Source organism: Corapipo altera, unplaced genomic scaffold, assembly GCF_003945725.1.
Source record: "Corapipo altera isolate COAL_440 unplaced genomic scaffold, ASM394572v1 45, whole genome shotgun sequence".
Classification (NCBI taxonomy): Eukaryota; Metazoa; Chordata; class Aves; order Passeriformes; family Pipridae; genus Corapipo; species Corapipo altera.
The window spans coordinates 27336318-27360657 of record NW_020884877.1 but is presented as its reverse complement, the minus strand read 5'-3'; the positions used below and the strand labels follow the sequence as shown (position 1 = coordinate 27360657).

The 24340-nt window shown below is 39.8% G+C and overlaps 1 protein-coding gene across 1 annotated transcript in view; it reads left to right on the top strand.

The window, feature by feature from the left end:
- The first annotated feature begins 1593 nt into the window (after positions 1–1593).
- The window catches only part of ACTR3 (ARP3 actin related protein 3 homolog), a 29287-nt gene continuing 6540 nt past the window's right edge, over positions 1594–24340 (top strand). The window contains exons 1-6 of the mRNA XM_027637243.1: positions 1594–1719; positions 16914–16969; positions 21041–21165; positions 21692–21802; positions 22761–22856; positions 23382–23489. Coding sequence (XP_027493044.1) covers positions 1676–1719; positions 16914–16969; positions 21041–21165; positions 21692–21802; positions 22761–22856; positions 23382–23489 — 540 coding nt within the window. The 5' untranslated portion in view covers positions 1594–1675. The remainder of the gene's footprint in view (positions 1720–16913; positions 16970–21040; positions 21166–21691; positions 21803–22760; positions 22857–23381; positions 23490–24340) is intronic.

Here is a 24340-nt window from a genome sequence, read left to right as displayed (position 1 = left end):
TCCAGTTACATGGGAACATGGCACAGAGATAGTGGCACTGGCACATACTGGTGGGCAGCAGAGTAGGCTGGTGGGAATCTGGGAAAAACTGCTGGCTTGATGGGACTTGCAGTGCTCCAGACCACCCTGCCTCAGGCTGCAGGATTTGAACAGATGGGGACTATGAAGTGGGGGTTTGCCACTCCTGTGGAGGCTTATGGATGAAAATGGTTGAGGGTTTCCTTTGGATACACCTGAGGGGAATCAGGTTCCCAGGGAGGCTGGGCTGGCTATTTGGTCCCTTCCTGAGCAGGTGTTTCATTCCCCAGCCCAGCTCCTGTCCAGCCAGCCTCCATGAGGAGCCCAGCCTTCTGCACTAGCCGGTCGGTGATACTGTTTCTGCAGAGGGCTTTCAGTCCTGCAGCAGCAGGACCTGCAGGAATCCACCCCCTTGTCATATTTAGCCCACTCGTCACAACACATAGCCCCTCTCCCTGTATCCCCTCAGGTTTTCAGAGAAGGGCAAGGAAGCTGTTGAAGGGTTTGGAGCATAAGTCCTGTGAGGAGCAGCTGTGGGAGCTGGGGTTGTTTAGTCTGGAGAAGAGGCTCAGGGATGACCTTATCGGTCTCTATAACTACCTGAAAGGAGTGTGTAGTTAGATGGGGCTTAGGCTCTTCTCCCAGGCAACTAGTGACAGGACAAGAGGACACAGTTTTAAAATGTGCCGGGGAGGTTTAGGTTGGACATTTTGTAGAAATTCTTCACAGAAATGGTGATTTAACATTGGAACACTGTGACCAGTTCTGGGCTCCTCAGTAAGAGAAAGACAGGGAGCTACTGGAGATGATCAAGTGGAGGGCCACAAAGATGATGATGGGTTTGGGGCATCTCTCTTATGAGCAGAGACTGCAGGAGCTGAGTTTGTCTAGAGAAGAGAAGACTGAAAGGGGATCTCAAAAATGCGTATTAGTATCTCAAAGGTGGGTGCCAAGAGAACAGTGCCAGAGTCTTTTCAGTGGCACCCAGCAACAGGACAAGGAGCAATGGCCATAAACTAAAACACAAGAAGTTTCACCTGAATATGATGAAGAACTTTATTTTGAGGGTGGAAGAGCCCCGGACCAGCTGCCTGAGGGGTTGTGGAGTGTCCCTCTCTGGAGACATTCCAAACCCACCTGGATGCGTTCCTGTGCCACCAAGCCCAGGTTACCCTTCCTTGGCACGGGGGGTTGGACTGGATAATCTCCAGAGGTCCCTTCCAACCCTGACAATTCTGGATTGGAATGGGCTGCCCAGGGACGTGGTGGAGTAACAGGAAAGCCTGGACGTGGCACTCAGTGCCACGGTCTGGTTGACATGGTGGTGTTCGGCCACGGGTCGGACGCAGTGACCCCAGCGGTCTTTCCCAACGCGATTGACTCCGTGACATTCTGTGATTCAGCACTAAAACCACCGCTCCCGCCCGTCCTGAGGACCCTCCCGCCCGCTCCGCCCCAGCGGGGCGCGGCCGCGCCACCGCGCGTCACGGCGGGCGGGGCGGGTCAGCCATCTTGGGCTGGCCGGGCGAGCAGCGGGCGGGGGCGGAGGCAGCGCCCGCCCTGCGGAAGTCCCTCGGTGCCGCCGAGCGCTGCCCGCCGAGCCCCGCCGGAGCGCCAGGGCTGCCCGCCGTCCCCAGCACCGCCGCTACCGACCAGCATGGCAGGGCGGCTCCCGGCCTGCGTGGTAGACTGCGGCACGGGGTGAGCCGCGGCCACTGACAGCTCGGGGCCGCCCGGGGCGGGGCCGGGCGGGTTCCGCCGCCGCTGCTGCTGCAGATGGCGGCGAGGGTCGCACTGCCGGGCCGGGGAACCGACCGCGCCCGGGGCCGGCGGTGGGGGAAGCTGAGCCGGGCCGGGCTGGGCTGGGCCGGGGGGAGCATTCACTGCCTTCCCTTCCCCCGCCCATCGCTCTCCGCCCGGCGGGAGCGGTGTCCCTTCCCTTTGCTCTCCGGGGCCGCTTGGAGCCTCTCGGAGCTTCCCCCTTCGGTCCTCGGCCGAGGTTTGGGGTCCCTGTGCGGCTGCCGGGGCCGGGGGTGGCCACTGGGGACGAGGCTCCAGCGATGCCCCGGGATGCGCTGGCTCAGGGGAGCGGGCCGCTCTGCCCAGCGCCGTCTGGGGGGGGGCTTTTGTGTATTTATTTATTTTTTTTTTTAACGTGCGGATAATGTCATTTATTCTGTGATACTTCTCTCTCTATGGAAGGGAAAAAAATCCCCTCCCCCTCCCATCGAGCAGGCGCAGAGGAACTTCCTTAGTTTTGTCAAAGCCTCTTCCTGCTTTCGGGCTTTTATACCTTATAAGGCAGTTTTGAGTGTCAAACCTGAACCAAATCCGCTTTGGAAACGCTTCTTTTCGTTCAGCAGCTACCAGGCTGTGCAGAGAACGCGGTGCCAGTGGTATACAGCGTAAGGAATGATTCGGGAGAAGGCCCTCGGGATTCGGGCTCCCTTCTCCCAGAGGTTTGGGCTGGAGGTGTCTGCAGGGAGCCGACTTGGGCGGGTTCCGCTGTCCCGCTTCCAGGAGCGCACTCGGGAAGTGAAAACCGCGCCGTGACCTCCCGTCTGCGGTGCGATTTAGGCATCGTGCATCAGTTTTTCATTGGAAAGGAAGGCACTGGTATATTTTCATGGCTGTTTAGCTACCACTGATGGCATGCTGCTTCTTTAACTAAGTTTTGTTTTGTTTTGTTTCACTTCTTTTCCATCTTGCCAAAAATAAAGAATTTTCTGTGAATACACTGTAGTGTAGGTACAGGTAATTATAATACTTATTTGAAAGGGCGTGTTCTTCTGAAACTTGTTTTTGAAAGCACGTGCTCATCTTCCCCTCAAGGGAATCTGTTTGGTGTAGGACATTAATAAATTAGTCCTTAAGAAGAGGAGGTACACAAGTGTCTGTCTCTAATGCGTGTGTCTAACCGTTGTATGCAGAAATCATACCTGTAGTTAAAGAACTAAAACCTTGAATTTTGTGGGATGAAGGAAAGTTTGCACAGCAGGAATGAGAGTGTGTAGCTGAGTGTAATGGAGGTATATGCGAGTTTAACGTGTATATTGCTGTTTATCTTTCAAAGCAAAAGTTCTATAACACACTCCACCACATGCCACCAGAGGCTTTTTCCCATCACACATGCATGTGTATCACAGGTAGTCCCGTTAAAGTCAGTAATCATGTCTTTATAGATTTGCAAAGTACAGGTTGCGACCACTGGAGTAGAGATTCACTGAAAGCTTTCAGTGGTGCCCTGCAGGAGCAGCATGCAAGCATAGAGCTGTGTAAGAAATGTCTTTGTCTTCATGTGAGAGGCGTACCAAGGGACACGTGTGTTAAAACAAATGATACTGGGGAGGATGTGTGTGTAAGTACACCATTAATCGACTTTAGTGCACAGGGCATACTCTAATCTTCTTGAATATGATGTTGACCAAGTCTTGTTCCTGTTTTATTTATTTCCCTCCAAGTCTTCACAAAATGCTCTAAGATGCTGTTTTATTGTGCCCTAGTATTTTGTATTTTTTAACACAGCCCAACTTATTCTGCTCTTTAGGCCATTCATTTCAGGTGCATTTCCTAATCCAAGGTTGTTCAGCCGTGAAGTTCTGCTTCAGTGCAGTGGGGACAAAGATTTGTAGCATTGGAATCATTACAGAGTGTTGGAGTGGTTTGAGTTCATTGAGTTCAGTAGACAGAGGTATAAAGTGGTGAATTTACAAAGGAAAGATCTAATAGTTAAGGTAAAGAGCGAACAGGTGGGTAGTAGTGCAGTAGGATGTGATAGCATAATCATGCTCTTAGCTTTTAGTTTTTAATTGTTGCAGCCCTCCCTGTCCATCTCATTTTGTGTGTATAAGTGAGAGTGAGAACACAACACGTAAATTATATCAGCTGTGTGCTCAGTGCAGATCAGTTGAGGTCTCACCCAGGGTACTGTCCCATCTGTCAAAATGAAAGGAAGCAGACAAATGAAAGATAGCCCCTGAAAATAGGAAAAGATGTTTTGAAAATGCAACCAAAGCAGAAAGGGTGAAAGGAACTGCCCTGTTTAGAACAAGGAAGGTGTTAAATGTTCACCAGTTTTCCAATAAGTAGGCTTTTTTTAGAGGTGGAAGTTGATTATTAATTTACAATCCAAGCAGTATTTACCTTACTCAGCAAAAGGGTAGATGTAGAAGAGATATTAAGGGTGCCTTCCTATCTTGTGCCTGTTGATCTGAGTGTTTAGTTTGGGGTTTTTTATGTGTAGGTGCATTTTTGCCACCTAAGACAGAGGCATAAGGAAGGTGACAGAGTTGTGCTTTTCAGCATCGGCCTGTGCAGATTATACAAATGATAAGAACCTCTTTCAAAGCATAAAGAGACCAAAACACAGAAGAGGTTGGGGAGATCATGCAATCCCTGTCACTTGAGGTTTTAACAGGTTAGTCAAACTTTTTAGGAGTCATCTAAGTACATGTCATACAGCTGGAGCTGGGAAATGGGCGAAGTCAGAGACATGGCAATCAGATTATGGGTGCAGCAAAAATTCTTCCAGTGTTGTATTTGTTACCTTGAAATTTGCATTCTTTGCTTAAGCAAACTTGATACCTAGAAAATAAGGTAATTGATACCTAGTAAGAGCAGGTAAATACTTAATTGTGGTTTTAAAAAGCTGCTTGTCTGACGCAGTGTCCTCTTAATTATACAGTAAACTTATAGACATGAAATGAAAAATCTGAAGAGCCCAGTTAGTTTAACGTAACTGTTAAAACCGGTATTAATTCTTTCTATAATCAGTAGCCTTGTCTGATTTAGTTCTAAACATATTATAGTTTTGTTGGGTAATCTATAGAACAACATTGTGGACTTTATTGTCAGGAAGTATTTGTCCATGTTGGTACTGAATTTGACTTCACTTGGCTGCTGAGAGCTCCTTTCTTTCCCTTCTTTGCACAATAGATGGGCACCCTGTCCTTGAGCATGGGCTGTGAAGTAGCACCTGTGTGGTGTTCTCTTCATATCCTTCAAACAGTAGATTTTTAATGATTTTTTCTAAGTTAGTAGGTGTGCTGTGAATGGGCTTACTTCATATTGTGGTGTATCTAAGGATTAGATGCATTTTCAAGTAAAAAAATAGGAAATAGAAAACTAAAATGGAGTTATTTCCATAAAGTAGATGAGCAACATACTAAAGAAGGAAAAAAGCTCTTACTCATTTTTAATCACAGTAGGCTGCAGTCTTTTACTCTGTGCCTTTTGGGTATTTGAATAGTTCTTGCTGCCTGTTGTACAGGCAAACACAGCACTGCCTGCAAGTCATGATTAAAAGCTCTTCCTACGCCACTTTAGAATTTAGCTTGATTAGGTTGACAAGTAGATTTTAACTGTGTCTTTCTGTGAATGCACTTTTTTCCTTTAGTATAACTTATATAACACTGAATTAGCTCTTTCAGGATGGCAGATAATTGCAAGTGTTCAAATTAATGGCTCTTCAGCTGAGCTGAAGTAAGTGGCTGTGTAACTACTGCAGTTCCAAAATGAGAACTTAATTTTAGCAATGAAAGGGATATGAAGGAAATTACTTGTATTTTCTATACCTGAACTTTTCATTTTCTCTAGGCTTGTGTGCCATTTTTCTGTGGCTGTCGGGGGATCCATTTGATACTTGAGTGTCACTGGTGACCGGCTTCTTCAGTGTACCCAGGAGTCTTTTGTTGGGAGGGTTGTGTGTGTTGGTTATCCTCTTGAGTCAGTTGGTTGTGTGATTGTGTGGAAAAAACTCAACCTGTTGTCGTGGATCTTGCTTTCTTCTGCTTCCTCTACTATGCTAGCCTAGGGCCCTGTTTTCACTTCCCATATGCAGGTCATAGAAATAGGTGTGGTTTTTTAACTACTTCTGTCTTGAATACTAGGGAAGAATTAAAGGTTTTGGGGTTGACTGGAGAAAGATTTCCTGTTCTTGACAGGAGCACAAGATTCCCGTGGTACCTCATGGCAGTCTGGGTTCCTTCTGAGGTGAGAGCAAGGAAAACTGAGGCTTCTCAGGATTTCCAGGATTTCTTGACGTAACGTTGCAAGCTGTTCTTTGGAATGAATCACATTTATCTGAGAGTTTCTTGGCTGTTTAGTCTCTATAACTGGTTTTGCTGTGAATAAAGGAAGGATTAACTTTTGGGTACATGGAAGCTCATAGAAGTGGAGGCTGAGTGGTGCTCAGGTGGAGTGCAGTGCAGTGAGCTGTGCTTTGGGGCATTTCCCTACAAACCCTACTGCTCTAGTTAATCTTCATGCAACACTTCTGTAGGTTTGTACTCTTGAGTAGAGCAAAGTGTTTATGGGTTGAGTGTCTTCTGATGTGAAAGGTTATGAAAGGATTATGCCTTCCTGTTTCTTGTCTGGTTTTTGCCTGATAGTGCAAATGCGAACAAGACCCATGAAAGGCAATAATCTTCAATAGACAGCAAAGATCTGTGAGAGGTGCAATCCAGTGCTATAAAAGCAGGGTGGGGGAAGTTACAGCCTTTATTTTTTGTGCTTTCCAACTTTTTTTAGTATCTTACACTGGACCTTGAAATTATTTTTCTTTCCTAATGTTCCAGACGTGGGTTATTTCCACAGGTTTTTCGAAGCATAACTTCTGTTTAATATAAAGTTTCAACACTGTGATATTTTTGCAGTTAAGCTGGATATCTTGTCATGACTTTCTGTGAGTTCCAGTCTTCATGAAAACATTCTTTTTTGTGATGAATTTTCTGTGTGTTGTGTCATCCCAGAAGTAATTTTTTAACATGGAAAGCATGGACAAAATATTTCCTTAATGGCATATGGAAAAAATACTCTTCCAGGGTTTTAAGGATATCTTTTGCTTGCCAGTGGCTGAAGTGGTTAGGGAGGGAGGGGAAAATGCCTCATCCTTAAAGTGCAAAAAGGAACTGTGCTGGATTAAGAATTGTGATTTAGAAAAAAATTTGCAAAGAGATTCTAAAGACTGATGATGACTTATGGTGTTCTCTTAAATGATTCTAATACATCACAGTTCATGTTGCAACACTAGATGTTCTGAGTATGCAGTATAGTTAAGAATGATAGGAATTCAGTTAGGAATATATATATATTCCTATACACACACACACATATATATTTCTTTTGTAATGCCATTGCAGGAATCAGTTTATATCTTATTTGAGTGCATTTCAGAAGCCATTCAAGATCCATGGCACTTTCCAGTCTTGTTTCTGCTTTGCTTTTCCTTTGTCCCACTTAATGCTTGATACAGAGTAAATGGGTGATGGCGTTTCGGGGTAGAGCACAAACCCACTTACATCCATGGGCTGGATCTGTAAAGTTAATTGTAAATGAACCTCCTTCTGTGTTAAAGAGCTCCTGGCTGGGGGGAAAGGTTTGAGGGAGGGCAGGGTTGTAGGTGTGCCTGGGACAGGGCAGGTTCCGTTCTCATTCCTTGGTGTGTTTAGTACCTGCCTTGGACTTTCTACCCAGAAAGTATGTTGATTGCCTGAGTCCTATGGACATTTACTTGTCTAAAATAGTTGAAAATACAGTTTTTAGCAGCTCAGAAATACTGCACAAGTTCCTGAGTAGTAATCTGTATTATTTCATAGGCGCAAATAAGAAACTTTGCAGTTGGTCATTTGGTTCATACAATTGAAAAGTTTCAACATAATGTTTCAACATTTAGTTTCATCATTGCAGACTTTCTTTGGGAAGTGCTAAAAGACTTTGACAATTTCAAACAAACTTTTTAAAAAAACTTTAATGAGTGTTTGTCCAAGATTAAAAGACTTTAAGGAGATGATGTTAAGTTCAAAGGTGAAATAACTAAAGATATACTTCAGTTTGTCCCCAAGGAAATTCCAAGTTCTTTTGTGCTCTGTGTAGGAAAAAAGAATCTCTATTGCTCTAATTTTTAATTTTTGGTTTTGGTCACTGAACTAAAATATATTTAGGTGTACCAATCTAACAAAAATCATCCTTGGGTAGATGCTTAAAAAACCAATTGGATTGTAAACTTGTTAGTGTCCATAGCAGGATTACTTTAACCATCGAAATGAAGTATCATTCCTTCCCAAGCACAAGTGATGTATCGCTGGGGTTTTGTTTATTCAGTTATCGAGGAGGATTATATCCAAAATTGAAAAAGTCATTGTTCCATCCACTGACTTAATCTACAGTATAATATGATTGAATATTTTTTTCTTTTTGGTCTGATCATGAGTTTGCATTTTTAAGAGTAGATGGAAAAACTCTAGATAAATATAAGTTTTTTATTTTTCCTGAGGTTTCCTTTTTCTCTTTATTATTCTCTTGTGGTCATTGCAAATGTTTGCAGCTGTGCACAGGATGTGTTTTGGCATGCTCAGTTTGTGGAGAGCAAGATGCAGACAGGAGGTTGTCTGTTGATACTTTATTTTGATTGTACCCTGCTATTGGTGAATGAATCCAAATTTTAATTTTTTGCTTGATGCAGTGTCTCTTATCCAGTTTTTCAGTATTAGTATTTTGTCATGACTTGCCTTAGATGTAGAATGCTGTCTATCATCTGCAAGAGCTTTCACAATAGGACTGCTTCCATATTTACAGTCAGACTTCAGAATCTCTGTCATCCTGTTAAACGAGACCTGCTTTTTATATTAAACAAGATCCAGTGGTGTGGTTTTGTCCACAGCTTAGTGGGGCATTTTTTTCTACAAGCCAACTGTTTCTAATCGGAAGCTGCCTTTTATTAGAAGCGTGGTGTAACATGATAAATATGTAATCTGGTGGTTAGTGCAGGCCTGTTCTTGATGGAAAACATTTGCTTACCTACTGGAATGCTGAAGTGGTAACTGGTGTCCAGAGAAGATTGTCCCAACACACTTCTAATGTCCTGCAGTGCTTGCTGGGTTCTCCTGCTCTCCAGTCCCTGCGCTCCCAGTCCAGTTGGTTTCATCTTACCCTCTGCTCAGATTGGTGTGATTGGGATGATAGCAGTGACTGCTGGTTCAAAGCTGGAGCTCTCAAGTGCTGAAACTGTACAAATAGCAAGCACAAAAGCTCGACTTTTTTTTTTTTTTTTTTTAAATGTGGAATAACTTAAAAGGTTTAGCCACTGTATTGCATTTGCTTGGAAAAACGTCCAAGTCAGGTTTATATCAGCTGAGGCTTTTTCTGCATCATGACTTAGATTTTACCTGTCTAATTTCTTTGAGTGCAAAATTCTGTTTACTTTCAAGTTATGTATTTGTCTATTCACTTGATCCCTCCTTGCTGTATCTGTTGAAAAGTGTGTATAATTAATTTATTCTCTTGGTTTTTTATTTCCTGATAAATGTCTGTGCAATCATAGAATATGGTTGGGAGGGACCCACAAGGATCATCGAGTCCAACTCCTGATGTTCAGCTTATTTTGGGTAAATGATGTAGAAAGTTGCCAAATAAATCTCTCCCTCATAAGTAATTTATATTATTAAGTAATTAGTCATTCAGACTTCAAACTTTTGGGGCATTCTTTCCTCATTATTTGGAAATATTGCGTGGAGTAGGCAGGCTGGGCAAAATGCTCAGAAAATTTGCAAAAAATGACATATAAGTTAATTAAAAACCCTACCAGTATAGGTGAGTATTGTGTGGGTGTGGTGTAACACAGAGGCACTGTTAAGACACTTGTTAAAATGAATTACTCTAGAAGTCTCAAAGGAAGCAGTAAGTAGAAAGAGAGCATTCTGCTTTTGCCAACACAAACTACTCTACTCTCATTATACAGAGATAATATCCACAGCAGTTTGCTCTTCTTACTTTGAGGAAAAGGTAGTCAAAGGAAAGCAAGCGTTTTCTGTGTTAGTATGTGCCAGCTTTAAATACTAGAAAGGGGATTTACAAATATAAATAAAATTGACAAAGACTACAAACATCAGAATGCCAGAACTGGGATTTTTTCAGTTGAAAACACTTAAATACTGGCTGGTTTCAAGGCTCCATCGTAAACCAGGGTCTTTTGGTAATAAATACATCTTATCTTCCTGTTTACTTTTAGGAGAAGAGAACTTTCCTAGTTGTGTGGGGTTGTTTTTTTAGTTTTCTTTTTAAGTTGTGATGCAAGTAAACATAGAGCAAATTGGAAAGTTGTTTTCTTATACTCCATCCAGATGTTAGTAAAACCAGAAGCAGCACAATGCAGTAGCTTCCTCTGTTCTCCAGACTGGTATAAAAACTGTCACCTGGAGCCTCTTACTACATTGCTTGTGAATTTGTTCTGAATGCTGTGTAGCACAGGCTACTTTTGCCTCATTTTGCTCTTGGACTTGAACGTGGAGGGCTCTGGTTCGGCTGTGTGTGGCTGTGACTTTGTGGTTTTCACTGTCCACTTCAGCTGGATTTTACTAGCAAACATTATAGTCGTGTCTGTGCTTTGAGTTGTAGATGTAACTGCTGATAAAAAGCAGCACAGGATAAATTTCTATATAAAAATATAGATACTTTTAAAGATAAGTTAGCCTTTTTTAAAGGCATGATTTTTTGTATTTAGGAAATAAATATGTATTAGAAGCACTTCGCTTTCAAGCTGATTTTGAGCTCATTTACTAAATTGCACACTCCTTTAGTCTACTTATGGTTTGTTTTACAGTGACAGTTTAGATGTGTGGCAAAGTAGTATTTGTCAAGTGACAGTTCTTGCTCAAGTGGACTGATATTTTTCAGGGGAAATATTGTAAAATAATAGTTTCAGACATGCAGTAATGCAGTTAATTCGAAGACCAAGGTTGTAGACTGCCAGATTTGTAACATCTCTGCTGTCCAGGTGGGGTCTTCTATGTTGTTGAAATACTGTACTCCCTTTTACCATCCCTTCATGCGTCTCAGCTACAGTTTAATAAGATTCTTCATCTGAGAGCACTTCCAATCTTGTGTGCTTTTTTCATTTATAGAACTATTTCTCTGGCTTTCTGTGTTTTATCAAGGACACTTGAAAAGAGTAAACTAATTTATTAATACAAGTCCCATTTTCCTAATATAATCAGTTCTTCGGGGACTTCTGATCTGCTGCTTAACCAGTTTACACCTGATAACAGAGCTGGGATCTTTTTTTTTAAAGGGGCAAAGTGGCTTTCCTCTTTCACTGTAATTTTCTCATTATTTCTCCTTGCAGGGATTTGAAAAGCAAATACTTCCTAGGCTTTTCAGTCTCATGTGGTGTACAAGAAGAGTGATAGAAGAAAGGCAACAAATATAAAAAATAAAGTCTTGTTCAGGCTTTTCAGTCACATGAGGCTCTGTGTATGAAGACTAGGGATTCATCCATGTTTGAGAAATTTTCCACTTCTTTTTTAAAGCAGCTGTTATCAGAAGACATCAAACAGTATAAACATAGTATCTAACTATAATTGTCTGTGTAGAATTTATTCAGTTAAACCCAGAAGGGATATTAAGCCCTTTTCGATGAAGTCTTTGATGGACAGACTATCTGTAAAGAGCTGGTATTGAAAAGCAGAATCCCTTTCTATTCTGTTTAAAACTTCAAGTTTTTGTCATATGACTTATTTCATACTTTTTTGAATATATTCACCCCATGTATGTCTTCCTCAGACTATCCCCACTCTGAGCTTTCCTGTAGTGCCTTCTATAACCTGCTTACTTAATTACAGTTCTTTTAGAGTTAAAGTAGTTCAGGCAGCAATGAATGTATGTTGCATGATGTGTGTTGCAATCATCTCACTTTCTGTCCTTGGCCCTCCTTTCTGGGTGTCTTTTCTCGTGGTTTCAGGAAAGAAATGTAAAGCGCTCCTGCCTCAGGAGAGTTCATAAGGGGATGGCAAGAGACTGTCATGGGAAATGGGAGATTGGCTCTAAACCCATTTGCATGGAAGAGGATGTGGAGTACAGATCTCCTGCTGCCTGAGCAAGAATGACACCTTACAAGGCAGTATCAGCTTATGTTTAAGAGTAAATGCATTTAAGTCTGTGTAAAGCCTAATCCCATCACTGAATGTTAAACTTGCTTGGAGCAAGACCCCCTGGACAGGTTCTGCACAGGACTTGAGGTGTGTTTAGTTAAAAAACTTTTGCTGCGCTTGATGTGCAGGCTGTGGTACACACCAGAGTGGAATTTTAGAACTTACACGTGCAAGCCAACATGTGTGCTGTACAGGTTACTCTGCTTGGGAAGGCTATTGCATCATGCAGGCTGAGATACAATCAAAGGATATGTTGCATTTTGAGTTAGAGCTTGCAGAGAAGGGTTGTGGCTCAGATGGTGGACAGTAATTCAGAGCCATCACGAAGAGAGCAATTTGGCGAACAAAAAAAGCCCTCTGAAAACAATATCCTTATATATACTTGTTTTTCTAACTTTATGCACCTTGAAGGTAAACAAGAAAGAGACCATTTTGATTTTAGCGTAATCCTGACTTTCCTTCCAGACTGTTTTGGGTTTGTTACTCCCACTTGCATTACTCCTCCCTTCTCACAGAAAAGCATTTTTGGGTTTTTTTGTTTGTTTTTCAAGTTGCATTGCATCTTTCCAGTGGGACCAGCATTTAAAGTGTGTCTCATTCGTGTTTGTATGTGCATCTAAGAGTGTCCTGTGCATGAAATGGCTTTTAGTTAGGTCATTAGGAGTAGCTGAGGGGAAGGCTGTAACCTGGATTTGCTCTACAGGAGTTGAAGGTCAGGTGACATTTGTCCTCAGGTGCTCTTCTCTGCTTGTGCTTGGCTAATTGGTCTTTGTGTTAAGCTGTCAGTAAAACGACACACAACTCGTGTTGGACCCCCCAGTTCTATTGTACTTGGAGCAGCTGAACAAAGTAATTACCCACAAAGCAGTTGTCCCCCTGTTCCTCTCCTTTGTTACCATTGCAGTTGTGCTAGAGCCAGGGCGTATAACTTGGGAGAGTGTATGACCTCTGTTGTGGGCAGGACAGAAATGGAGCAAAGGCACATGGTCAGTTTGTGGTTTGCAGAAGGAGGTTCTGTTAATGACATCGTCATTAGAAGTTCTTACCCTTAGTGCTATTTCCTTTTGGCTTTAAAATTGTCTGTGACTAATACGTAAGTAACCTTCAAGTGACATTGCTTTCATGTCCTGGCCTCGGAAACATCTATTCTAGGTGAGAGAGCACATGTAAGAAATCCCATTAGTGCAGTTGAGAACATTGTTGGAAAACCCTTTGGCTGTCCTTCCAGAGAGCTCCCAGGCAGATCAGCACAGACTTGAGGTGCAGTTTCAGGGTGCGAATTTGAAGTTGATGTGACACTAGAGATGTTTCTCCTCTGGCAGCTGAGATATGGGTTAGTGGAGTTAACTTGGAACCTTCATTGGTTGCTACCCACAACCTGTTTGTGCTATGAATGTCCCTTACAAAAAATCATGTTTTATTCGTCACATCATTACATCTGTGTAGGCCAGAGGGTGGTGTGTGAGACCCCATTTCCTTTTGGAGAAGGTGTTGCAGGGAAGTCACTGGGCAATATTAGCGCCATGTATGTGTAAATTAATAGATACTATGGAAGGGGTGTGTATGTGTATGGTGCTCTATATACTGGCACGTATGTTTGGAGACTTTGTGGAATGTTCTTGGATACTCTGTAGCCAATCTTCTGAAGTAAATCTGAAGGTCACGAGTATCCAACAAAGTTTTTGCCATATTTGTTTTTAAGAGTTTTTTTCTTCCTTTTTTTTTTTTTTTTAAGTGAGCTGATAGGCCACAGAAAAACACTCCAGGTAGTGGAGAAATAAAGGAAACCATCTGAACAATCGAGGTTAAATTCAGGTTTTCACCTCTGGGATTTTGTAAATCAGTTCTGTGTTACAGATTTTAATAGAAATCTGCTTATACCTTTATACTCACGTGTGCAATGCCTTACACTCTTACTGCTGAGTGCCCCAAATTCAGTGTGTGGGAAAGCTGAGTCTGAGGTTTCTTAAATGAAATGTGCCTTCCTGTCTCTGTGGAAGTCCCTCCTGCCACTCTTCAGTGCTATGCTGCAAGCAAGACAAGCCAGGATTTACTGGAAAACTGTGATCTAATATTGGCACTGCCTTATGATATCTTAAATATCAGGATTTTTTTCTGTACTGGCAGTGATTGCAACTCTGAAGAAGACAGGGTGTGCCTCGTTCCCTTGTGAATCATACTTTAGTCAGACACATGTTGCCATGTATGAACTGTCTGTGGAAACTGTGTACTTTGTGGAATCTGGATTGCTTATGGTATTTTTTTTCATGTGATTTAGATATGTACTTCCAGTGATAGAACTGATCTGATTAGTCTGAATAAAGCCTCATCTTTGCAAGTTAATTTGTAAAGAACCCCTTGTTACTAGATTGTGCATTTGGAGAACTGATAGTTTTTATTAGCTGTTAATCAGTTTTAAGTTACCTTTTTGTCTCACCTGTCACATGTTTAGACTCCATTTTGACTCAAGATATCTCTATATACGTTTAGTTATGAAAATCAGGCTTAGTCTTTATTGTGCCACTGTCCAGAGCCCTGAGTTCTCAGTCTCCATGGGAGCACTGCAGCAGACTGGATGTGCCCTCAGGCCTGAGGAGCCTGAGGGAGCAGTGGATCCTTCCCTGACCCTGGGCAAGCAGTGGTGGTGTTCCGGATGCGGAAGGGAGTTGTGGCAAGGAAGTCTTGGCACGCTGGGGGTGTGAAACATTGTGTTGGAGACTACAGTGGAGACTTGCTGATAAAATGCTTTGATATTCAGAGACCAGAAGTCATGCAGACTTTCCCCTCTTTTTTCTTTTTTTTTTCAAAGTCTAAAAATGCACTACTTTTTTTTTTTTTCATGAGTCAGTAGTACACTTCTTGCTGAGTAGGCCATAGCATTTTTATATATGCTGATTTTATGTCTGAATAGAGTCTTTTTATGTAAAATGCATCTTTCATGTGACTTTTTTTTTTTCAGTCTGCTGGCTGTGTTTGTACTGGGCAGATTGCCACCCACAAGCAACTAAGCTGCCTGTTACCTGTAGCAGTTTAGCTTTTGCTTTCTTTGAAATAGTGAGTTTAATGATCAAACAGTTTTAACTTCTTTTGCTTGTTAAGGCACTTCTAATCTAGTTGTAGGTTTATGTAGTCATCAGGTTCCAAAGTTCTTGTGTAGATTTAGCTTTAAAATCTACATACCACAGTTTATGTTTGCAGGGGAAGGTAGAGGGAGTGAGTCAGTATTTGCTGGTTTTCTTAATTGTGGCACTAAAAACCTCTTAAAATGCTCTAGATACAGTGATCAGTTTTACTCTGCATTATAGGTTTGATGCATCAGTTCATGGAATTCTTGACATTTCTTTGGGGAACTAGATATTTAAGAAGAAAATTAAAACCAAACTTGTGTGCAAAATCTGAGTTGTGTGTCCTGAGTTGAGGCACATACAGTGCCTAATGTTGATGACTTCATGAGGTCTGAAGTTCTTTCTGGATTTAGGGTTTTTTTTTTCCTTTCCTGTTATTTATTTTCTTTTGCCTGTGAAGTTTTTGTTGGTTTTCTTTTTTCCAATAAATGTTCCTGTTGATAATAAGTCAGGTTTTTTGCATGGTTACTCCCAGCTGTTATCTCGTGTTCCACACAAGATCAGGTTTACGGTTTCAAAAATACATCTCTTGCTAAGCATTTTTGGTGTCAGATGGGGTCCTGTGTTAATCATTTTGCTATTTGGAAAGAAATACACCTTCCTGCTGAGGATATGTGTCTTTTGGCCCAGCACTGATGAGTGCCATTAGTGTCAGTGATAGAAATTTGTGTGGGTGTTGTGTGTGGGCATGTGCACAAGTTGATCACGGCTTCGTGAGTGGCATCACAGCAGAACCTTCTGCAGTAGCACCCCTCTTCCAGCCTGGGAAACCCAACTTCTTGCTGTATTTGTTGGGAGGCATTTTGCTGTGTTATTGCCAGGAATTTATGGCTTGTTAAAGTTAGTCCTGCCCTACACCTCCTAACATATTCCAGTTTTATGTCAGAGTGCTGAAAACTGTAGAGGTGCTACTACAGTGCTCTGTGCTTTTGCTGATGGTGCTAATTTAGTTAGTGCAGCTGTCTGACTGTACACAGAAAATGAGAACTTGTCATGTCTGTGTTGGTTAAAAACATGTGGGTAGACTCTAACTCTGAAGTTAAAGCAGTGCAATTTGGTCTGCATGTTTTAGAGTTTGCTTATGCTATTGGTAACTCTTTGGAAAACTTTTAGCAGCTGGATTGTTTAGTACCCTGAGTTTTGTAGTTACTTTTCATGAATACTTTGTTAATTTCTTCAGTTTTCTTATATCATGACAATGAAGATGATATATATATCCACAGCTCGTTCTGGAGATTGGGTGGATGAAGGCATATAGTTATTTTCCTCTTGCTTTCTTAACTTATTAGACACATTTTAACACTTTCTCATTTGTTAAATGGAATGTCTTTTGCTACTACTTGTCATTTTCAGCTGTCAGTACTTGCCACCTACAGTAGCGCATCTTGGGAAATGCATGTGATGTGATGATGACCAACCCTGCCACATGCCCAGCTGGCAGTCCATGGACAGAGGAGCTTTTTTCCCCCATAGTTAGCAGTTAAAAAAAACTTCTACCACTAATATTTATAGTATGAAAATATTTCCATAGAAATGCTAACTGCTGAGCAGCGAGGAACTGCTCTGACAAAGTTATACTCCTAAACAGTGATAAATTGAATTACATACTTTGTATTCTTTAGTAAAATTTTACTACAGTAGAAGTTGACAGCGATGCTTGATCTGTGGTAGGGAACATTGCTTTACACTTAAAAAAAGAGTTATTATTTTGCCTGGGGTTTTTTTGTTTGTTTGTTTTTAAAGGAAAATGAGTGGGTCTTTCTGATAAGGGAAGAGAGGTCTCTTCATTAAAAAGGGAAGTATCCTTGGTGTTTATTATAACCTAATCCTTTTTTTGCCTCAACAGGTATACAAAGCTTGGATATGCGGGTAATACTGAACCCCAGTTCATTATTCCTTCATGTAAGTATTTGTTACTTGTATATGAATGCTGAAGTTACTCTTGGAGTTTATATAACATGCTATGTAAAAAAACCCAAAACATAAAAACAAGCAACTTGAGAAGACATCTGAGAGATGACACAGAGTAATAGTGTGGCTCTGTTCTGTTTTGTTATGGATACTCAGTTTAGAAAGATAACTTCATGTGTTAGTATCCTTTTTTAGTGAATGTAACTTGTTGGAAGTTGAAGTCATGTTAAAATCCAGTAGCATGGCTATATTTACTTTTTAGAAGGTTCTTCCCCTGTTAGTGATTTATCTGGTAAAACTTCAGCTGATTGTAAATATAGAAAAAATTCAAAATTATATGGTTTAATATTTTTAGAGTTTAAAATGTTATACTTCCATGTGTTTGTCAGTGTTACAGTGATGTTAATTTACTATGTTTTGCAAATAGAACAAGAAAACATTTCCATTTTTTCCCCATGTGGAACAGCTTATTTATTCACTCCCTGTTTTCTAAACTGTTTCTCCCACTTGAAGTGATACATTTCTACTCTAGAGAGTGGAGCTCACTCAACTTCCTTTAGAAATGCTTCACCTTTTGACCCCCTACACCACTTGGCAGTTAGTCATTGTTCATCGTGCCAAAGTAATCACGTATTACATCCTGGTAAAAAAGGAATAATTAGCACACCCAGTTTCCTTGTAAATACAACAGGAAGAGACCTGGGACTAATACTACTTCAGCACAGCCACTGTAAAATAGAACTTGGTAGTTCTGGCTCTGTGTTAATTTTTCTAGGAAACATACTTCAAAAAGCAATTTTCATGGAAAGCTAAGGCTAATTCATGTACTTGTATGAGAACAGGAGAATGCATTAACAGAATCTTTTAAATGTCTTCTGCTTTGGCTTTTAATATGTAGTTCTTTGTTTTGGTTTTCTGCATTAACTTCATTTGGTTTATCTCAGTGACGTATAAAACATGCTACAGTTTCGCTCTTCACACAAAAATTCTAACATTAGATTAAAAAGTTTACTGAAACCCTCTTATATTGCTCTTTAAACTTCTTAGCAGTCATTAAGTTGTAAATGGCAAAATGATTATTTAATTTGAGATAAATAGAGTTTTCATACTTTTTCTGCATCTTCAGATTTGGCTTATTTAATTTTAAAATCACTTTCTTGTTCCAAAAATGGAGAAGAAATATCATGACATTTTAAACAAATTTGGGAATGAAATGACCTGTCAGATCGTTAAGCAGAGAAATTTATACAACACTAATGCTGTTAAAGTAGAAGAGAAAGGGGGGAAATGAGAGGGTTGTTTTTTTTTTGATCTAGTGTGGTGTATTTAAAAAAGGATGCTCAGTTTAGATGCTCCTAGAGCTGAAATGGTCCTTGACTCTAATTCTGTTAGTAAAAAAGACCTTTTTCTCATGTGTACTGCAACCCAAGTTAGATAATTACACTGACTGCGTGAGTTTGTGTTAATCCTCTGCCTCGAACTAAATAGAAGAGCACTGGTGTAATCCACATTAGAGAAATGAAAATAGAGTACAGCAGTTCCTAGTTTCAAAGTGAAATGTTCCAAATATTGTGGATCTCTTCAAAGCACATTGGTGTCTTTAATTTCCTTAATATTATCCCCAGTGGAAAAATGGTTTGCTTTCTCCTTCGGCTTCCAGCAGTGGCGGTTGCTTTTTATCACTTTGATTCTCTAAAATTAATGTTTGCTGTTAAACAGGTTGGAGCAGCATTCCTTCTGCCTTGTTTCCTTGCAGCTTATCTTATTTACTCCTGCTCTTAAAAAATTTTTATCTCCTTATGCTGTGTTCTTGATTTAAATCTGAATATGCTTCTGTAGAGATGATAAGTACTTGTATGGAAAGTGAAGTAAATGAGGATATATTGGGCTGATTTTTTAAAAGAGACTTGGGTTCACTGCTTTCTTCCCTGGCTGATTTTTAGATCTTATATCATTGATTTTACTTGATTTTTATTCAGTTAATCAGGTTTTTCCTGCTATATGTTAAAATAGGAGTCAGCGTCTTTCCATTACCAAGTAGTTCCCTTGATTTGTCATCTGTTTTAGCAATGGCTCTGGGTACCCCTGGAGTGCTGCCTGTTCTCAGACACTGCAGTAACCCCAGCTCTGGTGTCAGCAAGGTTTATTTTCCTGTTTGTATTTTCAGGATATGATTCTTGATTCGGGTTGTTTGCTTCTAACTTCTGCCTTTCAGACTCAGGGTGAACAGGCTGCGCTCAAGGGCAGCAAAATATTGAGACCTCTCATGTTAGGCTTGTTAACAGAGTGAAACCACTTGGACTTGAGAGTGAATATAATCCTGTGGCAAGTGGTGGATTTTACTTGAAAATTCTTGAAGATAGCGCACATCTGGACAGAAAAATTTCCCCAGATGTGTGAAATCTGTAATGATGACATGAAAAGTATTTGTCAAGGTTGTTTTTTCACTTGCAGCAAGCCATGGCCTTGCGACATCTTCCCCCGATTTTTAGCTTCTGCTTCCTATCTGTCTCCCCATGTTGTTTGGCTTCCTCCAGCCTTCTGCTTCCTCTCTGCTCTCCTGTAAGCAGCTACAGAAGTTGCAGTATGATTCAGTTTTCTTCCTGAAGAGCCCAAAATAATGACTTCTGTTTCATCCTGTTCAATCTTTCACAACGTTCCACTTCTTAGTTTCTCTGGCTGCACACCTCAGCTTGTGTTGCTCTCTCTGGGAAGAGAAGGGAGGAGGATGGGGAGCATCAGTGAACTCAGGGTGCTTTGGGTCCTAGCAGGCTGTTGTAGCTGTGCTGCCCTGTCTGGTGGGCTGGAGGCTGCAGCAGCTGATTTCATAACTTTAGGTTTTTATTGAGAGCAAACGTACCTTCTTACCAAAGGTGAGAATTAGAAAAATGCTTCTACCATTGAAAGGGCTTGGAGCACAGCCTTTGACTAGTTGAGGCTGATATTAATGCTTCTCATATATATATATATGTGTGTGTGTGTGTATATATATGTATATGTATGTATATATGAATTTCCTGATTTGTGTAAAGGGTTGTGTTTAAAGGCAATTAGTAAGACTTAAAAAAATACAGCAGATATTACTGGTTCTGCAAACCTGGTAGCTGGGGGCAGGGTGATGCAAAAGATGAAGGAGAGGAACATCTGTGTTCCTGTGATATCTAATCACTGATCCCTTGTTCCAGGATACCATATTAAGCCTTAGCCAGTATTTGTCTGATAAAAACTTATATTTGTTATCCTAGAAGGAATGAATTGTCAAGAAAGAAACTCTTAACTTTTGCCAGTTATTCCTTAAAGTGACAGAGAGATTTATAGTCTTTCTTAAGTGAAATTTTCCATCTCATTCTTAAAAATAAGATAAGAGTAGGATTTAAAGGGAGACATTTTACATAGTGAAAATTTGTTTTAAAGCATCTAAAGATGCATTATGTGGTCATACAAATTTCTGTCCTTTTAAAAATGCCGCTTTTATTTCTGTCCAATTTTATTTTTCTGTATGCCTTACATTTTCTCCTACTTCTTCCTTCCTGCATTCTTTGTATGTTTTTTTGGTTTAGTTCCCATTCAGTCCCTTTCCTGTGCCATATCTCACTTTCATAGTACATCCAGAAATCAAATTGATGCAAGTGAAATAAAACATCCATTTATATAAGGCAATAGGTTTTCTTTTTTTTTATGCAGCTTCTGTAACAGCATTCCTTTTTAAAGAATAACAATGACAGTAGTAATAATTGTGTGCTAATTTTCTGCACACTCCCACAACTTGTTGAATAAAATGAGATCTGTAGGGATACCATATTTTAGAGATTCTTTTTATATTTTATATTATTCCCTGATTGCATGTTGATGTCTAACAATTTGCATTTAGGTCTGAATTATGTTGTCTTTATAAATTATGTTCATCTGTGTTTGGAATTCAAGTTATTTGTGTTTTATTTAGCTTTTCTGTGCTTATATTTGAAACAAAGGATAAATGCAATTAGTGTGTCTATGTTTCAATGCTGGTTTTCTTAGTTCAAGATTTATGATCTGCAATACTGTCTGTGTTCTCTGTTAAAGGTATTGCTATCAAAGAGTCGGCAAAAGTGGTCGATCAAGCACAAAGGAGGGTTTTGAAAGGTGTTGATGATTTAGACTTCTTTATTGGGGACGAAGCAATAGAAAAACCAACTTATGCAACCAAGGTATTAAGAGAAATGTTTAAAACCACTTTCTAACACATTTAGAAATCATTACCTGTAACAGTAAACATCATCTTGAGAATACTTTTTTGGTAACTTAAATACTTTTTTATCAACTCTGTTTAAATGGTAATTAAATGGTATTAGTTTTGGTGACCTTCAGAAGCCTGTGGGAATTTGCAAGACAGTATGTGAATATATATTTCTTTTGAAGTGAAGGGAGGCTGGGAGGATGTTAAGCAGAAATACTTCGTTCTTTCATATTCCTTAGCAACTTCTGTCAGCAGCATCAGAGTTGTGATGCTGGGCTGGGCAGAACCTTTAGTTTATCCTGTACCACCATTCTGTTGTACTGAGAAAAATGCAGTGTGTTGTCTCTGCTGTTCATGGTTGGCATCAGAATTTTTCATAGGTGTCACATTGAAATAGGGAGAACCTAAAGCAAGGTTTCTTGTATGTCTAGATCATACTGCAGTTGAAAACTGTTGATAAATGATTTCAATTATAATTTGATATTTTTCTGCAATAGTGGCCTATTCGCCATGGTATAGTTGAAGACTGGGACTTGATGGAGAGGTTTATGGAGCAAGTAATCTTTAAATATCTAAGGGCAGAACCTGAGGATCATTATTTTCTTTTGGTAAGTAAAATTATGTCCTACATAAGAAATGGTATATGACTAATAAGAATATGCTGACTTTTGTAAATTCTTAAATACAAATATGCATACTGTGAAAAGTGAAGTAAATCAATTACCTGGAACTTTCTTGACCTGGCTTATATCCCATCCAGGTTCTTTAATTTTTCTAAAAATGTCAGAGTGTCTGAACTGCAAACATTTTTCTGTTCTCTTTGTTTCTCTCCAAATTGTGTCTGATTCACCAGTTTTTTTCTTTTACTTCTGCACTGAATTCAATGATCTCAAGTCTACATTTTTGAGGCAAAAAAAAATTTGTTTAGACTTTACACAACTGCAATTACTTTGTTTTTACAGTGCTGCCATTTGGATGACATATCTAGAGACTGAATTTTGGGATTCTTTTTCTGTGAAATTGGAATGATTGTCATATTTGGGCAGATTTGATCTAAATTAAGGTCAATGTTCAAATCTTCATGGCATATTTCTATGTTGTTGCCAACTTCTCTCACTTGAGTACTTTTCTACAGCTGAGCATATCAACTTGCTTTATAGTGATTGCCTTCTGAAGGAAAACAGCTCTTTTCACTGAGAAAATTTAAAAATTGTCATTTTTAAAATGTGGTAAACTGCATCTTTTGACGTAGTTTGATTGATAGTCCTTGATTCTCTCATATGAAATCAAAAGTTGTAATGAGCTAAGCAACTCACAAAGGGGGCCTGCTATATAAATTCTTAAGCAATAATTACAGTAATGTTTTTATTGCACTTCTGTGTTTCTTTATTTTAATGCAATTTGCATAAATTCTTAAGCACCCTCTGCACATTACTATTTTTACATTCTATTGTTCTTGAATGACTCATCTTTCAAAACTTACGATTTGATGGTTGTTTTTTTTTTCCAAGTCAAGCGTTTGGTTTGAATGTAAGTAAAAACTTGGGTTTTTTTTTTGTCTCACAGACTGAGCCTCCATTAAATACTCCAGAAAATAGAGAATATACTGCTGAAATCATGTTTGAGTCTTTCAACGTTCCAGGGCTATATATTGCTGTTCAGGTAAGGGCAGGACTGTTGAAAGTTAGAGCTACAGTATTTCTCCTTGGGCTAAAATTAATTTCCTGTTTGAAATAATTTTATGTTTTTCTGGTTAGCAGTTCCACCACTGCATGTTTGATATGCATTGATTCTCTGGTCAGTTAGCTGGGTACTGTTCTTCTGTTACTTCTATAAGGCTTCTAAGCAGTGGAGTATAATATCTGTTGCATCATAAATAAATAAAAAAACACACTACATCATAATAATTGTATTAATCCAAGAGTTTAATCCCTCTCTATATAAAGTAACAAAAGAAGATGTTTGAGCATGGCTAAAAAAGCATCAGGCAGGATTCAAAAACTACATTTCTGCAGCCTCTTTTTTCTAAACTATTGTGTAAACATATATAATATTATTAAATCAGTTTCCATGCTGTAAATTACCATGGGGGTGTCAGTCTGGATGTTCTTGGGAGAGGTGATGTAAAGTGGGATCTGCAATACAGTGGTTTTATTAAGATTTGGCTTTGGTGTGTGTTTTTCCCAGGCTGTCCTTGCCTTAGCTGCATCTTGGACGTCAAGACAAGTAGGAGAACGAACGCTGACTGGCACAGTTATAGACAGTGGGGATGGTGTCACTCATGTTATTCCTGTGGTAAGTGTGCTTCAAAACTACAGAAACAATTAACTGGAGAACAGTTTGTCCTGTAAGTTCTCGGAAGTATACACCTACACAGACTAATGTATAGCTAGGAATCTTCAAAATATACAGGGGATAATTTCCAGGGTTGTGGATGTGAGTTTTGGTTTATTTTGTAGTGCAGAAACTCTTGAAGAACACCCTAAATTTGTCAAGGCATATTGTCTTTCAGTGGCTTACCTTAAAAAAGGTGATTTGCTTTGCTGGTGAGAGTGCATATGCTCTTTACAACAGTCAGTTCCAAAAATTTGGGAACTTTTTTTCATTTGACTCGGTCAATTTTTTATAAAATAGAAATAAAGGGAAGTATTTGAGGGTAGATGTAGTATTGTTTACAGTTTTTCTCCATCTGCTGCCCAGTGTTTTGTCATATGCTGTGATGCATCAGCAAAAAAAAAAAGTTCCTGCCTGATTGGAAAAAAGCAACCCTCAAGGTTACTTAATGTTAAATATCTGTTCCAATACATGAAGTTGCTAAAAGCAAAAACTTATACAACTGTGTAATGTTTTATTAAATATTGAACACTTACAGCTGCAGTTTCTTCACTGTCAAATTACTGCTTTTACTGCAGGTATGGATTTCCTTTTACAAAGCTACATATTTGAAATTTTATAATTGGAATATTTAATAGTGAGCTTTGTTTCAAGTGGCTGGTTATAGATTTCTGCCCATCTTTACTTGGGAAGTAAATTCATACCTACATACCAAATTCATTTGTATTTTCAAAATGAGGTTAGGTTGTAGTTTTTAAGACAAAAATCTATACAAAGCTTTATCATGCCACAGTAACATCTATACAAAGCTT